Raw genomic sequence first — 17,044 nt, forward strand, 5'->3', positions numbered from 1 at the left:
ACTATTTAGCATATGGGTGGCTATAATTCCTTGGGGTCACTTTAACTTGCGAAAAAATAAGTTTCGGGGGGCGCTGCTGCAATAACTGCGACTCTATCTCGTTAAATTAAACTTACTGATTGTATAACTCTCACGTTCGTTTTCTGTAAAATGGTAAACCTATAATAACCCTCCTGGTACAGACTGCAGCGAAATTTTGTTTCCTCAAGTATTCCTACAGTATCAAAATTAAGCCGATTTTCTTCTATTGAATGGCGAAACTAAATTGATTGATTCTTAAGTGTACATTTTCACGAATGTTGTTTGATATATTGCATAAATACCTAATTGTCGTATAGAAACGTAGAACTTTAGGATCAATAGTAAACATCTGTCGTGAAAGAGAATCGAACCCGGGATCTATATCGCTAAATTGAGTATTGTTATCCGGAAGAGCATAAGTATTGTCTTGTCCGGTCAAACGTACGGGTCACGGGATTTGCCTGTTCTACGAAACAACCTTTCACAAGAAATTATTCTTTTGAGGAAATTACTTATATCTATGTTAACTAGTTTAATAAGCAGTAGGGAATATCAGCTACAATATTAAAGCTTTGACAAGGTACTACTTATATAAAGGTAAATTACTCCGCAGAAAATATTAAAGTGACGGCATTTCCATGTAATTTAATACGCTTACCTATATTTCACGTCAACATTCTTTTGTGTTTTGCATCGTATCTGGAAGGTATCTTGTCTACCTTCGCGATACCGAGATGCAGTTATAATTTAATACTTATATCCATGATCGTACTTGGTACTTGTAAAGATATCCTCAAAATTTCAGCGTAACTTCGTTGTCGACATTTATATTTTACAGTGAAATAAGCGAGCTACCGAGGCAGTAATTGCCTTGATGGCTATGCTAACGGCATCGATGTCTAAAGGGCACTGTTGATGACTGTGACCGAAAATTTGCCCGACGAATTTTATTACTTACTACTACTTTTGATTTGAAATTGCTGCAATACAATTTAGTCACGACACCTAAAATGACGTATACCGAATACCTACCTGAGATTTAAAAGTATTATCAAATTTATGGCAGATTTTGTGGATTTCCTTTTGTAATAAAGTTTATGCAATGGAGCATCTACTAGCGCTCCTTAACTATGACCCCTCGGCTATCACCTCTCCCAAGCCCAATACCCAACATAACATTTCTTTACAGTTCCATCTCCACGGAGCGCCAGTTCCTCTCAGACTTCGTGTCTGGGCTGGAGAGCACGGCCGGCGGGCGGCTGGCGTGGTGGCTGTCTCCGGCGCCGCGGGTCGAGCCCGCCCACTGCGAGCTGCGCCCGCCCTCCACGCCCGCCCGCCCTGCCGCCCGCCTCACGCTGCCCGTGCTTCTGAGGGACCAGTACGGGGATCCTGTTGCCTCTAATGCGCTCACTGTTGAGGTGAGTAGCTTTTTCTGATGCTCTAGGGATTTCTGCAACTGAAAATGTCATTTTGCTATACTTACCGATTTTCCCAAAGTATCGTAAATATTTTCGACAGCCCTGAGGTAAAATTTCGTCAGTTCCATTGAATCCATTAATGGAATACGTGGAGATGGGTGCATCTGTACGCTAAAGAGCAAATGCATGCTCTTGATTGAAAACGGCAAATAGATACCTCGTACCATTTTAATCCAATCAAAGACCAACGCTGGCTATAGGCTTTGCCCAAGACACTCAGCTAAATGTATGTGCCAGAAACTTTTCACACAGAAAAGCTGTAATAACGAAATTAATCTGGCCTTGACTTTCTCTGCACTGTTGTGATGAACAGTAAAGTAACATACCGTTGCTTTTTATAAAAAGTTCACTCAAATTTTCAACAACTCCCCTAAACAAATAGCGCATCGCATGTTTGATGATTTTAGGAAAATGAAGATTTTTGCTCTTGTTAAGTTACCGATACCGGTTGTTGGAATCCATACTTACGACGATTGCTACTCTCCCCGATATTGTTTACGCTCTCTCACAGACGCGCTGTACGCTCCAACAAATATTGTCGACGTCGACGTCGCGTCGATACGAGTGAAGCTAGCCTGCTGTATTTTACCTTAGATAAGCTGAGCGTACTTATTTTATACGCTGTCTAGTCTAGTCATACGAGATAATATGATAATTATTACATGAATAAAATACTTGTTGACTTTTAAATCAAATTATGTTGTTGCAGTGTAGCATTTAATAAAATATCTCGCCTAAAAAATTGCAGTTCACGGAAAAGTTTTGGTGACTTCCTTATTTTTTTATATTCAGCGTACAACTTTTTGTATTCAGCGAACGATCGTAAAAAATCAAATATGAAGTATATTATTAATCGAAATTGTGTAAAATATTTTGTATCTCGCAGCCTGTTAGCCTTATTTTGAATAGAGTGTCTAGGTATAGGTAAGTATACCAAGGCTTTATTTCCCTTCTGTGCTGGCGAGTCAATCATTTCGGCATTTTTTATTATTTTGCACAGGGCGAGTGCTTCAGTGCATTCCCGTGTGCAAATTGAATGTCAGGATCAAAAAGTGTTTCGGGAATCGGGCAGCTTTTAATTCTCCGTGAAACGTTTAGTTTTTTGTCAAACGGTAGGTCGTGCTTTACTTGCAGTCATAATGCATATTTTATTTTTACTTTTCGTGGCCCCATAGTAAAAGTTGGTGTGTCGGGTACCTGACAACATGGAGGTTCTGTTAAAATTCCACCCTGTATGTATACGTGTATAAGCGAGTATGGTACAGAACAGAATCGATGTAGTCCATAATTGCCAAATATCTAGCTGTATCTAAGCAATGAATTTTAGATTTTTCTAATTAGGTTCTTGTTGCCTATTGATGTACCTACGTAATTTTTATCATTACTTTGCTAGTTAGCTGAGTAGTTGTTCAAGATCTTGTCAGTTCGCATATTGCACATTAACGATATGGTAATTGTTATCAAAGTTTCCGATCACGACAAATGCCGTCATTCTCATTTACTGTACTTACCTGTACATCAGAATACTATTCCACCAACAGTGGTATATTTTCCATTCGCAAAGTTCTATGATGTTATAAATCAGGCTGACAAAAATTGCCAAATCAGTCCAGGTGTTCTTAAGTTTTAGCAAGATTACCGGTCAGTAATAGATTTTTAGGATTCCGTTAGTACCTACTTTAAAAAATAAAATCGAAACACCTTATAATATGATCACTTTGTTGTTAATCCGTCCGTCTACTAGCCAATACCCATTATTTCAGGGAGGTCACTTTAAATCGCCGAACGAACGAGAATTGTCTTTCTGGTTCGTACGTTCTGCGATTTAGAGAGTTGTCCCCCTAGGACCGCGTAAAAATATCCAAACTATACCACCCTAACGTAACCAATGCTTGCGCAGGTGGTGGTGCAAAAACTGGAGGAGGGCGGCGGCAGGCGCAGCCGCGTGTCCCTGTCGGAGGCCAAGCGCAGCAGCGCGCTGCCCGACGCGGCCTACCAGCCCACGGCGCGGGACACCATGCGCTTCCACGCCATCACCATGATGAAGGTACAGTCGGCTGCGTGCTCAACAGCTGGTGGTACAGACGCTGTCTCTGTCGGAGGCCAAGCGCAGCAGCGCGCTGCCCGACGCGGCCTACCAGCCCACGGCGCGGGACACCATGCGCTTCCACGCCAGCACCATGATGAAGGTACAGTCGGCTGCGTGCTCAACAGCTGGTGGTACAGACGCTGTCTCTGTCGGAGGCCAAGCGCAGCAGCGCGCTGCCCGACGCGGCCTACCAGCCCACGGCGCGGGACACCATGCGCTTCCACGCCATCACCATGATGAAGGTACAGTCGGCTGCGTGCTCAACAGCTGGTGGTACAGACGCTGTCTCTGTCGGAGGCCAAGCGCAGCAGCGCGCTGCCCGACGCGGCCTACCAGCCCACGGCGCGGGACACCATGCGCTTCCACGCCATCACCATGATGAAGGTACAGTCGGCTGCGTGCTCAACAGCTGGTGGTACAGACGCTGTCTCTGTCGGAGGCCAAGCGCAGCAGCGCGCTGCCCGACGCGGCCTACCAGCCCACGGCGCGGGACACCATGCGCTTCCACGCCATCACCATGATGAAGGTACAGTCGGCTGCGTGCTCAACAGCTGGTGGTACAGACGCTGTCTCTGTCGGAGGCCAAGCGCAGCAGCGCGCTGCCCGACGCGGCCTACCAGCCCACGGCGCGGGACACCATGCGCTTCCACGCCATCACCATGATGAAGGTACAGTCGGCTGCGTGCTCAACAGCTGGTGGTACAGACGCTGGAGGAGGGCGGCGGGAGGCGAAGCCTACCATAACAGTCTGTTGCTAACTGTTGTTGTATGTAATTATACACTTTTGTATTACCTTGTAAGGAGCTGATAGTGGTTGGATAAGGAAGCTCAAGGACAGATAATTGTGTTCTTCCTTCTGCTTCAAGTGCCGCCTGATAGCGAAGTTTGGCAATCGTCCTGCAGATTTCTATCTTGCAAGTCACCTCCTTTGGGTTCTTCCAATGTCAAGCAATGTACGCTTGTTGGCTGAAGGTAATGATTATGATGATGGGTTGAGTACCTAGACCTACGCCATGAGAACTATGTCTGAAAAATTACACATTGTCAATACATAGAATGAAAAAAAATATGAGTTGAAGATGATCTTTTAATAAAATACGTTCAAAGTTTTACAAAATGTTAGTTCGTATTTCCGATATTAAACTCGGAGGCAGTTATGTCGTGTCGTGTTAATACGTATCACTACACAATTAATTCCTTGCGATTCTCATTCTTTACAAGTATCTCGATAAGGGATATCTAAGAAATACGTTAGCGTTATAAATAGTAAATAGTATATAAATAATGTAAGTGTACTGTGTACTGAAGTGTATGTATGTACGTTATACGAGCGCAACGCTGGTATTCTTACTATTTCAGTTTATAAAGACGATGCAGATCTATCTTTTTGCAATGCAGACTGATACGAATATTACATCCCATCATCATAATATTTAATCATCAATTCATCATTATCCGCATAAAGCCCCCGTCACTGCTGTGGCTTCATAACTTCTGGCTTGATTAGCAACTTTCCTTCGTGCATCACCAAGGCATGTTGATGCCTGACAATATTTATTTTCATGAAACAAGGTCCATGACTGCAATAAGTACCTATATATTTATTTCTACTAATACTTACTATGTAATACTCCACAGGCCTACCAAGGCTACTCGTTCGAGGAGCTCCGCCACCTATCAGGCGCGTGGGGCGGGCTGGGCCCGGCCAGCGGCGCGGGGCGCGTGCCCGCCGAGCGGCTGCCCGTGCGAGCCCACCCTGACGGCTCTTACGCCGCGTGCTGGACGCCCCGCGCGCCCGGCATGTATACGCTAAGGTGTACGCTGGATGAGCTGCCGGTTTCGCAGGTTTGTGAGACTTTCTTTGCTGATTTTTTTAAGATGAACCTATATAGGTACTAGGTATACTGTGGCAAGTTACTTGGCGACCCTCCTTGCGGGGTGAAAGAAGTGGCGGGGGCGAGGTAGCACGACATGCTACACACGTAGAAAAGTGTGACCGGATTAATCTCGCGATAGCTTGTAACTATTTCTGACGTAAGTAAAATTTTATTCTAAGAGTGTTCCCGTAAATGTCATATTTAGCTTAAAATTTATAGTTTGACAGCATTAAAATTTGGATGTTTACCTTCAGAATATCTACCAATTTGAATTTATTTTTGTAAAAGTGTTTTATTTTTTAAATCAATTTCCATGTCACTTTCATGTTCACTCTCTGTTTGAACTTGTTCATCGTCGTCGTTATCCTCATCTTCATCATCGTTTTCATTAACTTCAATTATAAATCTAAGACAAAAACCAAAAAACATTATACCTACTTTAAAGTATAATGTACTAGAGTACGCCAGTCATATTAGTTCAGTGTACATCTATAATATTTTATGTTTAATTTACATTAAATTATAAATAAACAATAACATAACTGTCAAATACATCGTCAAATACTCTATTAGATTTATAGTATTCGTCTTAATTTTTTATGACATGATCGTCACAATTTCTCCACTTTTTCAGCGAATAATTAGAGAAAAACAACTCAAAGTCTTTTATCTCTTTATCTAATTTAGAGTCAATCGACGTTCTTGCGAGCTCGCCTTTCACGAACCCCCACACAAGTTCAATAGGATTTAATTCCGGGTGGTATGGGGGTAGGGGAAGCACGATATGACCATTTTCTTTCAAAATTTCATCAATTTTGTGATTTTTCTCTGTGTTTTGTCATTAATTACTTTCATTAAATCACATAAATTTTGGTTGCTTTCCTAGTTACAAGAACTGACAACTGACGCACTGTCATATGGACTCTTCGTCTTTGTTGTTTACTTTTTCGTATCTGACTGCGCAGTACCATCCTTTAGCCGCGTAGCATGACTGATCCGGTACGCTGTTCTACAAGAAGCCCCTATATTGAGACATTATACGATTTGTTGTTTTTAACGTTATTTTGTTGACGAATTATAGATACCTAATAATAATATAATGATAATATTAAAAAGGCCTCAACACTCATCCTAAGACTAATGGTCTTATAAGACGTGTGGCCGCCTCGGCCGTAACAATGACATGCAATGCACGCGTTGCCCTTCCCCGCTACCCTCCCGCTACCCGCTGTCGTCTTGGGTACCTCGTCCCCTCCGCGTCTTTCACCCCGCAAGGAGGGTCGCCAAGAAACTTGCCAATCTATAGTAATTAGTTGATGATATATTCAATCTTTAAAAAAAGATTGTACTGTTACATAGATAGATAGAATACACTTTATTTGTGCACCAACAAAGAATAATAAAAGATGGATAGAGCGGTGGTAGCTCAGTTGGGTAAGCACCCGCTTCTCACGCCAGAGATGCGGGTTCAAATCCCGGCGCTGACGTGTAAGTGACCAATGAGTTCTTGAATTTGAGTAGGCACAATGTATACCATCGCTCTTACAGTGACGGAAAACATCGTGAGGAAACCTGCATATTTCTTAATAAATAAACAATTGATTCTATTTCTGGGCAATCCTTTCCAGGAGCTAACCATCGAAGTGGCAGAAGGCGTGGACGAGGGCCCTTCCGAACGCGTCCCGCTCTCCGGCATCGCGCCCCCATCGCCGCCGGCCAAGCTGCGGCGGTTCGCGGCGCCGTACAGCGCGGGGCTGCGCGTGCGAGCCAGCCCCAGCCTGCAGGCCGAGGAGCTGGGGGTCGTGCCGCACGGCTCCATCGTGGCTTTTGTGGAGGAGGTAAGTAAAAAAAAATAGTAAAATAAGAGATTGTAACTGAGTTGCTTGGTATCAATAGAGTAGATTTTTCCATATTTGGTTTAATTCTGATGCTGTCGCCTGTGAATGGTTGTATTAGACAGTGACATGTCTGGATTATAGGTACCATTGAAAAACCAGTCCTAAGGTAAAATGGAGTCGGCTGATTTTGATACACGAGTCGATTGTGGCTTTTGTTGAAGAGGTAAGTGGAAGTTTTTATTACCTTAGGGCCGATTATTCAGTGGTTATGATGCTGTCGCCTCTGAATGGTTATATTAGACAGTGACAGGTCCTCCATTGAAAAATCAGTCCTAAGGTAAAATGGAGTTGGCTAATTTTGATACACGAGTCGATTGTGGCTTTCGTTGAGGAGGTAAGTGGATGATTCATTCGTCTAAAGATATGAGATCGTAACTAAGTCGCTTGGTACTCGGCCGGCGGCCAAGCTGCGGCGGTTCGCGGCGCCGTACAGCGCGGGGCTGCGCGTGCGAGCCAGCCCCAGCCTGCAGGCCGAGGAGCTGGGGGTCGTGCCGCACGGCTCCATCGTGGCTTTTGTTGAGGAGGTAAGTGGTTTTTTGAGGCTAAAAGTATGAGGTTGTAACTGAGTTGCTAGGTATCAAAACAGCAAAATTTTTGTACCTTGTTGATTTTTGCATATTTGGTTTAATTCTGATGCTGTCGCCTCTGAATGGTTGTACTAGACAGGAACAGATTCGAATTATAGATATCATTGAAAAATCTGTAAGTACTAAGGAAAAATAGAGTTGGTTGTTTTGATAACGAATATCTCCACCCTTGAACCACTTTAACATAATTAAAACTCTCTTGCCATGACTCAGTCTTTTTTTGTCAAAGATAATAATAAGGCCGCCATTTGTACCGTCTATATTGTACATTTCCTTGTGTAATGTATTGTTGTGTGTTTATGTTTGTGTGTGCAATAAAGAATTATCTATCTATCTATAAAATTTCCCTCTCTCACTCTCTCTCTCTCATACCCCAGGTGGTGAACAAAGACGGCACATGGGTGCGTCTGTCGGCGGACTCGATGCAAGCCTTTGCTGACAGCACGGCGGCGGTGGCGTGGTGCCTGCAGTACCACCGGCAGCTGGACCGCGCGCTGCTGCAGCTCACCAGCCCACACCAGGTCAGTGCTGTTGCTTTTCAGGTGATCTTGCAGCATGTCAGAGTCGCGAGCACAAGTTTCGAACCTCCGTTACACCGTTTACAGTGACAGTTTACGTATCGTCAACTGTCACTGTCAAAATGTACTTAAGGCAAAGTTAGTTCCAAAAGTGACATTTGTTTTTTCTATATGTTAGGTGGAATTTCACCAAACGCTCAACGTATTTAGTAGCCTTTCATACGTCTGTCAGCTAGTACAATATGTATTTAAAATATGATTTAAATACGCGTTTTGCGTTTGGTAAAAATGACCCTTCGTGTAGATTCGAAAATAGTATCGAATCCAGTGCTCGCTGCACAGCTTCCTATGTGTATACCAAATTTCATAAAAATGTACCTCCTACCTCCTGTAAGTTGGCTGGTTGTAATTGTATAATGTATAATGAAATTTATATCCTATATTTGTGCAATAAGAGTTAAATAAAATGGCATCACTGTTTCCCATTAAAAAATCGTTTCTCTTCACACATGTACTTACCCGTTTTCGCAAAGAATATGCTAAGTTTTGTGTATTTGCAGACGGAGTACCCTGACTCTTGGCCCGGGTACAGCGCCATGCACAATTGGCCTGGCGAAGGGGACGCCGCCGCCGCTGCATCCTCCGCGGAACCCGTTAAAGGTAAGATACAGTCCAACTATAAAGTCGTGAAAACGGAAGTGGATCCTAACTAATTGTTTAATATCGTATTTAATAGATTTGTTATATTAATTAAAGGAAAAATCCGTTAAAAATCCATAATCAATCGGTATTTTATTTTTTAAATGTATGTATAAGTAAGTAAATAACTGATAAACATAAACTGTGCTACCACAAAAAACTTTATTAAAGTTTATTAAAGTGTTTAAAACGAAATTTGACAGATTTTGTAGGCGTTTGACAGCGCTAAACAACTGTTAAATACTGTCTAATTTTTTGTGGTAAGGCCCAAAAAGTCTTAGCAAAATCGCACTCTTTGATGTCAGGACTTAATAGTTTGACTGTATAAGTGTACTTCTTCTACATACTTACATTAAGGATCACGTTCTTACATACATAATGTGGCGAGTGTGGAGTGATTGAGGCTATGACAGAGAATATAGTAAAATGGCGTGACGCACGAAGCCGACCCTAAATAAGAAAAAAAATATAATTAAATAAATAAATATGTGGGGACATTTCACACACGGCCATCCGACCCCAAGCTAGGCAGAACCTGTGTTATGGGTGTCGGACAGCTGATATATCTACACAAATACATAGATAGATAGATACTAAATATAAATATCAACACCCAAGACCCGAATTCAAATTCAAATTCAAATGGTTTAATCGACGTAAAATTTTACAATTATTTGTCGATAGTCATCTACCACCATTTCACAAAGGCCCCGTCATTGAGAAGGAAAGAAATGGCGAAAGAAACTCCTCGAGCATCTTTTCAACTTTTTCCTTATAATCTATTACAATTTTTACTTATATCTAGTGCCTACAATTTTACTTAAGTACCTATATCCATTTCATTTTTTCAATAGCCTTAGCTGAGGTGGACAAGACCACGCGTTTTTGTCGTTTAAATAATCATTTATACTATAGTAAGCTTTACTACATAATGTAGCTTTAACATAATTCTTAAATTTTTGCTCAGTAAGGTTTATTGCTTCATTTGATAATTTATTATAAAAACGTATACAGTTCCCCATGAATGATGTGTTTGTTTTCGAAAGTCTGAGTGTGGGGAAAAGCAACTTATTTTTGTTTCTGGTCTCAATACCGTGAGTGGCTCCTACTTTACTAAATGAATTTAAGTTTTTACGAACATACATAATATTTTCATAGATATATTGGCATGGAACAGTTAGTATACCTATTTCCTTAAACGTATCTCTTAATGAAATTCTAGACCCTAATACATATATGGCTCGAATTGCTCGTTTTTGCAGAACAAAGATTTGATTAATGTCAGCCGCTCGTCCCCACAATAGAATTCCGTAAGACATAACACTATGAAAATAACTAAAATACACAAGCCTGGCTGTATCTACATCTGTTAACTGTCTAATGGTTCTAACCGCATAAGCTGCAGAACTCAATCTACCGCTTATCCTCTCAATATGGGGTCCCCATTGCAACTTTGAGTCAATTGTAATACCCAGGAATACCGTTTCATTTACTAACTCTAGCTTATCGTTATTCAATGTCAAATATGTCTCTACTTGTCTTACATTAGGCAAAGTGAATTTAATACATTTTGTTTTCTTGGAGTTAAGAGCTAAATTATTTACAGTGAACCAATTAGCAACTATGGAAAGAGTACTGTTTGCATTGTCATAATTGACTTCTTGTCGCTTCAAGTTAAATATAAGTGAAGTATCATCAGCAAACAGTACTATCTCACATAATTTATCTACTAAAAACGGTAAATCGTTAACATATACAAGAAACAAGAATGGTCCTAAAATCGAGCCTTGGGGAACACCCATACTGACAGGACAGCCAGCCGAACGCACTCCATTTATGTCAACTAGTTGAGTTCTGTTGCTCAAGTATGATTCCAATAATGTAAGAGCTTTGCCAGTTAGCCCATAATATTTAAGTTTCATAAGTAGAGTGGCATGATCCACACAATCAAATGCTTTCGATAAATCAAATGCTTTCGATAACAAAATATCTGTGTTTAAACAAATATCTGCCCCAGCCGGGAATCGAACCCGGGACCTTCGGCTCAGTAGTCAGGGTCACTAACCACTACGCCATTCGGCCGTCGACAACACAATAATTATAAACAAACAAAAAACTCGACTGCGAAGATGAAAACAAGCCCCAATGTTAATGGAAAGTATCGCAGGCGTAGACCAGCAGAGGGTTCACCATTTAGCTGAATGTTACTAAGATAGGTTTTACTTAAATACCTTGTGTGGCGGTCATGTTGGTCCCCGCCTGCGATACTTTCCATTAACATTGGGGCTTGTTTTCATCTTTTTAGCGTGCAGTCGGGTTTTTTGTTTGTTTATAATTATATTTTTTTATTTGTAACTTTTTAGTTGTTTTTATTTTATGAAATTTTATGTCAGTAGTCGTATTTTTTTATTTCAATAATTTTGGTGTTGTGATTTAAATACCTACAATATGCATATTTTTGTAATGTGCTAAATAATTATTTTTTCGATCATCACCTCGTCCTCTAGAGGGCGCTATATACATTTTAATGTAACGTCACATAGTCTATAACCCTCGCGCAATCAATACGCTTCTAACGATACCTCATACATCAAAATCTATCAAGCCGTTTTGGCTACAGGAGGGAACAAAGAAACAGACAAACAAACATACAATCGAAAAACATTACCCTCCCCCTTCGGCAGTCGGGTAAAAAAGGCTAGGAAGAAGAAGAATAAGTACATAATATTATTATGACTGAACGCAAAAACCTTCGTAGAAAAGATTTGATTGTTATCAAAAACTTAATTCTTATGCTTATCGTGAATATGTTTTCTTACAGAAATTGTTGAAGAGAAGAGAGTACCATTTTTCGTTAAAAATGACTCCGCTGAAAATGAGGTAAGCTGAATTCTAAGCACCACAGGTTTTACTCGTATTTAGAGAATTTGCGGTTAGCTTTTTGTTTTACAGTACTGTACCCATATTGCTACTGTAGATTCCATACCAAAGGTGGTTGAATTTGATCTCGGGAGAAGTGAATTGGGTATTCCCATAAGAATTAGGCCTAGTATGTCCAGCAGTGTATGATTATCAGCTGAAGACAAAGATGATGATGAAGCTGTATTTGACTAAGTAATGTCTCATTTTGCTTTGCCAGAGTGATGGGAGTTCCGGCCCCGAGCCGAGCAAACGTGGCCGGCTAGCCAGGGACGAAGCAGCGATTGCATCACCAAGGTAAGAACAATTACTATGTACAGGGTGTTTGAATAGCCAAACGTCGTAGGACATGAGCCATTCTCTTTTAATAAATTAAATATCTGTGTTTCTCGTCATCGGTTGTTTTCCCGGTGATAAAATATTTTAATGTTTATTATAATAATTTGACTACAAAATATATTTTAGGCGTCTCCAACGCCGTAGCAACGGCAATGGCGGCAACGACGAGTGGTGGACGTCGGAGAAATTTCTCTCCAGTGAAAACCTGAAGGGTGTGAACATTCCTGCTGAGGTAATATTTGTTACGAGTATACTGCGATTATTTTCAGTTGTAAAATGTGAATTGTATCCCAAAATGTGTAAGAACCTCCTCATATCACACCCATCGATGACACGGTCATTCAGGCAGAAAATAATTGAGATTTTCTTTTATGGCTTATACCACGACAATGACGTCCACCGAAGGGATTTGCTTGTTTATCCATGTGTATATGTAAAAACAATACAACAGTAGCTTAATTTTGAGTTTAGTAAAGGAATACTTTATGTTCAATAAAGTAATACTTATAACTGCATTGTTATTCAACAGGTGGATCAGAGAATAAGTAGCAGACTGACACAAACAGGCACACAGACATCACCAGACAGCCAGCAGGAAGAAGCAGCCGCCGCACAGGCCGTGTTGGCGGTGTCTAACAAGGTAACATTGCTTCAGTTTTCCATGGCTTTAAATGATATGAAAAAAAAACAATAAAGAAACTTGCATAGTTTCTTTATTGTTTGATGGAAATTAATTAACGATTATCGATCATTACTTCCGTAACTACCAGAGACAGCATCGAGAGGCCTGCTTGTATGATAAAAGCGTTTGCCACCTACGTATCATCAAAGCTACGGTCAATGACAATCTGTTCTCTCTCGTATCCATCACTCTATTTTATCTACTATTTGTGCTAATATGACGATTATTTTAACGCTAACTACCTCGCCACCGTTCCCACTTACCTCACAAGCGACCAATAATTTCACACCCCCTTCTCCCCTATCAGGACGGCCCCTCCAGCCCTCGCACGGTAGCTCGCGAGCGGCTTCGCTCACGAGGGTTCAAGCGAGGCGCGTCGCCGCCGCCGCCGCCCGCGCGAGCCCCGGCTGTGAGGAAACAGGCGCTTAGTCCGGCCCAGGCAGAGTGCTTGAGGGCCATCTTTGCGGCGCTGCTGTGGCATGAGGGTAGGTTTTAGTTTAGTGTTACTTAAGCGCGAAAAAATATTCATAGACCTAGGTACTAAGCGATGTTAATTCGGAGCTGGTATCTGGCTGTCTATATGTACACTGTACAGGTCCTAAATGTCCTAATGCAGTTTTAAGTACTTCATCCTACGACTCTATAAAATAGCCTTTCCGGCTGCCTTTTAAACCGTACCTTATATACCACGGTTACATGCTCTAGACCAGCTCTTGTGTGTATCACTGACTCGCTAAGAACAAGACGACTTACCACTCCTTTCCCTAACAGGAATAGTCCACGACGCGATCGCCTGCGCAGCATTCCTCAAGTTCCACCCGTCGCTGCCGAAGCACGGGGCCCGCGTGGTGACGCGCGCGCCGCACCAGCCGCCGCCGCGCCCGCTGAGGCACTCGCTCGAAGTCAACAGCTCCGGTATGTCACACTACACTCACAGCACTAGTTGCACCCGTCGCTGCTTAATTTGCCGGAAAGTGTTATGTATAATTTAGTGCAGTTTCACACCACTGTGGCGTCAGTGTACCAATTTTTTTATAACAATCTTAACAAAATAAACATTGTTACTAACCATGTGTCACCATGGACCAAAATGTGGGACGCTTTCCTGCATGGTCGCTGGTTGTTATAACCGCTTTCATTCCGCCTGTTCCGGAGCATCTAACATATCCAATGAGGAAAAAAGCGATTGGGCGTGTCCTGAATGTCGCTGTAGAATGAAGAAGGGGGGCGACTATTCACACACGCCGGTGGGAGCTTCAAGAATCAAGGCTACAAACGTAACTTTACGAAAAAAGGTCAGTCCGAAGTTGGATGTTACCAACGCAGGGGAGCAGAGTTTCTTAAGCCTTGAGTACATAGAAATCACTTCTGAGATTAAACTAGTCCGTGAAGAAATGGCAGGTTTAAGGGGATCCCTAAAGCTAAAATGCTAAAGTCGGCTTGATATACTTGATTAGATTGGAAAAACGGTGGCTTCTATCACATTGATAAAAATATATTTTGTAGCAGAGGGTATACTGAACATGTTAGTTGCTTATAAATTGGTGCAGGATTATAATAAGTATGTTAAAAAAAATTGCAAACACACCATGTCTTTTGCCATTTTTTGACTTATTATGAAAAAACCCTCGAAATCAGAGGGCCCATTTTCATGGAATCTTATATGTATGTGTAGGTAATTAAATTCTTAACAAAGTTACCTTAAAGAGTTGGATTTAATGGACCAGAAGTCAACTTTTTTTGCAAAAAACTAATAAATTCCGGTTTAAAAATGATGACACCGTGACAGATTTCAGATTTCTTCAGTCGTCGCCCTGGTGGCGGCCTGTTAGGAGCGATACCCACGCCATTTTATTTTTTATCAAATATTTCACAAAAACTGATTAAATCAACAAATTATGACTACAAGTATTATAATACATATGCATTTGCTATGGAAAGTTAATTTTCTAATCATTTTAGATGCAGAAAAGCCGAAAATTCTTAGAAAACATTTCGCCTTTTCGATTTGTTTACATTTTTTACTATAGAGTTACAGATGCATAGATAAAGGTAAACATTGCACATAATGACACTTATTAGATTCTCCGAATAAGAACTATACGGTCAATGCAGTATGCCAAAGCGCGAGCCTGTTTATATTCTGAGGGGTAATTTATTTTATTTTAACGGTTGTGTATGGTAGGTAAGCTACACAATATACAGGGTGTTGAAAAGTAAGTTCATAATTTGTTTTATTTGAAACCAAAAACCGTAGTTAATTAAAAATATATATATTTTAAGATGTGGTAGTCTGTAGGTACACTACAGGTTGTTAAAAATAAGTAAGTATTTTAAAAAATGGGAGATCTAAAATTTACATAATTTTTTAAATCTATTTAACAAGCTTTGCAAAAAAGCGGTTAAGTGCGACTGTATCTCGCCATGAAAAAAATTAAATGTTTACTGTAGCTATGAATTTTATGCGTTACAAGTGGAATAAAATACCGCATAATATTATGTACAACTATGTAAGAGCCTACAGCCTAGTATTTAAAAAAAAAACTCATAAGAAAATATTAAATAAACAGCAGGTTTTTTAACCCCTGAAGGAAATAGAGGGGTGTTATAAGTTTAAAGTAAGGGCTGAATTTTTTTTTAAAATTAGGGTGATAGGTAATGTATATTTTTAATTATTTTTTCAAATAGATAAATGTTATACCATTTTTAAATTGCCATAAAATTACCTATAGTTATAGTTATAGAAAAGGGCAGGGCTACCAGTGCCCATTCGCCACTGCAACCTAAAAGATCTATAAATTATGACTCCCCATGCCGAGTCTCACTCTACAGGCCCAGGTCTTTTATAAACCTGATATTACCTATACAGGATGTTGCAAAAAGGGTATACTGTGCCGAAAGGGTTTGACTCAGGGGTTATTCTGAACAACTTTTGTTCTCCAAGTTTTGGAAATTCTCGAAAAATAAATTCGGTCTCTATAGTAAAAAGTCACGTGATCGAATAAGTTTCTATGTAAAAGGTTTTGTTACGTGAATTTTCAAAATTGTAGAAGAAAAATGGATCAGAATGGCACCTAAATCCACTTTTGGCTAAGCTTTATACCCTTTTTTCAATACCTTGTATAAAATATCGTCAGCGTCACCTTAGATCGTAATCATCGTAACTCCTCGTGACCAAATTTTAGAGGAGACAAAAATACTGTTTTATTTGTAGTTCTAGTTGGCATACTACCCACCTAAAGTTTTTTTTAACTAGCCTAAAAATGATTTGTTTAGACAGTCTATCTTCCTGTTCAACCGCAGCCTGAGTGCCAGTGACTCAATGACTGAAAGGAGGCCATTAGTGCTCCTAAATAAATATTTCAATTTCAATTTCAATCCTTTATTGATAAATTTTACAATTTACACGTCATATTTTAAAGTAATAAAAAGAGGATACAGTATAAAAGTAAAGACTTACAAGTATACAGACGTCACACATTATAATTACAAATCATAGTTACAAAAACAGTTCTTAACTATACAGTAGCTACCTCATTGGCAAATGATACATTAGTGAAAAATTCACTAGTGGAGTAACAGGCCATACCAACCAACAACTTTTTGAGCTTGGCAATGAATACAGCGTCACTCGGGGCAGACTTAATGTCACTAGGCAGAGCGTTGTACACCTTGGGGGCCAGCACGCCCAGCGTCTTGTCGGACTTGGCGAGTCTCCTCGCGGGCGTGCACAGGCGGTGGCGCTGCCTAGTGTTTATGTTGTGAGTGTCACCGATTGTTTGTAAGCTATTAAGATTCCGTCTCGCATACTTCGCTACCTCTAATATATAGAGACATGGCGCAGTTAGTATTTTGTACTTTATAAACAAATCTCTTGCGTGATGGTCCCAGGGAGTCCCAGCAATAATACGAACAGCTCTTTTTTGTTTCTTGAAAA

At 40.7% G+C, this 17,044-nt stretch overlaps 1 protein-coding gene across 1 annotated transcript in view; it reads left to right on the forward strand.

Annotated features, from left to right (window-relative positions):
- The window catches only part of LOC105384136 (E3 ubiquitin-protein ligase MYCBP2), a 107,830-nt gene that overhangs the window by 62,122 nt on the left and 28,664 nt on the right, over positions 1 to 17,044 (forward strand). The window contains exons 31-42 of the mRNA XM_048632884.1: positions 1,211 to 1,439; positions 3,400 to 3,546; positions 5,227 to 5,433; positions 7,094 to 7,303; positions 8,328 to 8,471; positions 9,029 to 9,128; positions 11,989 to 12,047; positions 12,307 to 12,383; positions 12,552 to 12,657; positions 12,955 to 13,065; positions 13,415 to 13,592; positions 13,879 to 14,022. Coding sequence (XP_048488841.1) covers positions 1,211 to 1,439; positions 3,400 to 3,546; positions 5,227 to 5,433; positions 7,094 to 7,303; positions 8,328 to 8,471; positions 9,029 to 9,128; positions 11,989 to 12,047; positions 12,307 to 12,383; positions 12,552 to 12,657; positions 12,955 to 13,065; positions 13,415 to 13,592; positions 13,879 to 14,022 — 1,712 coding nt within the window. The remainder of the gene's footprint in view (positions 1 to 1,210; positions 1,440 to 3,399; positions 3,547 to 5,226; positions 5,434 to 7,093; positions 7,304 to 8,327; positions 8,472 to 9,028; positions 9,129 to 11,988; positions 12,048 to 12,306; positions 12,384 to 12,551; positions 12,658 to 12,954; positions 13,066 to 13,414; positions 13,593 to 13,878; positions 14,023 to 17,044) is intronic.

The sequence above is a fragment of the Plutella xylostella genome, chromosome Z (assembly GCF_932276165.1).
Source record: "Plutella xylostella chromosome Z, ilPluXylo3.1, whole genome shotgun sequence".
NCBI lineage: Eukaryota > Metazoa > Arthropoda > Insecta > Lepidoptera > Plutellidae > Plutella > Plutella xylostella.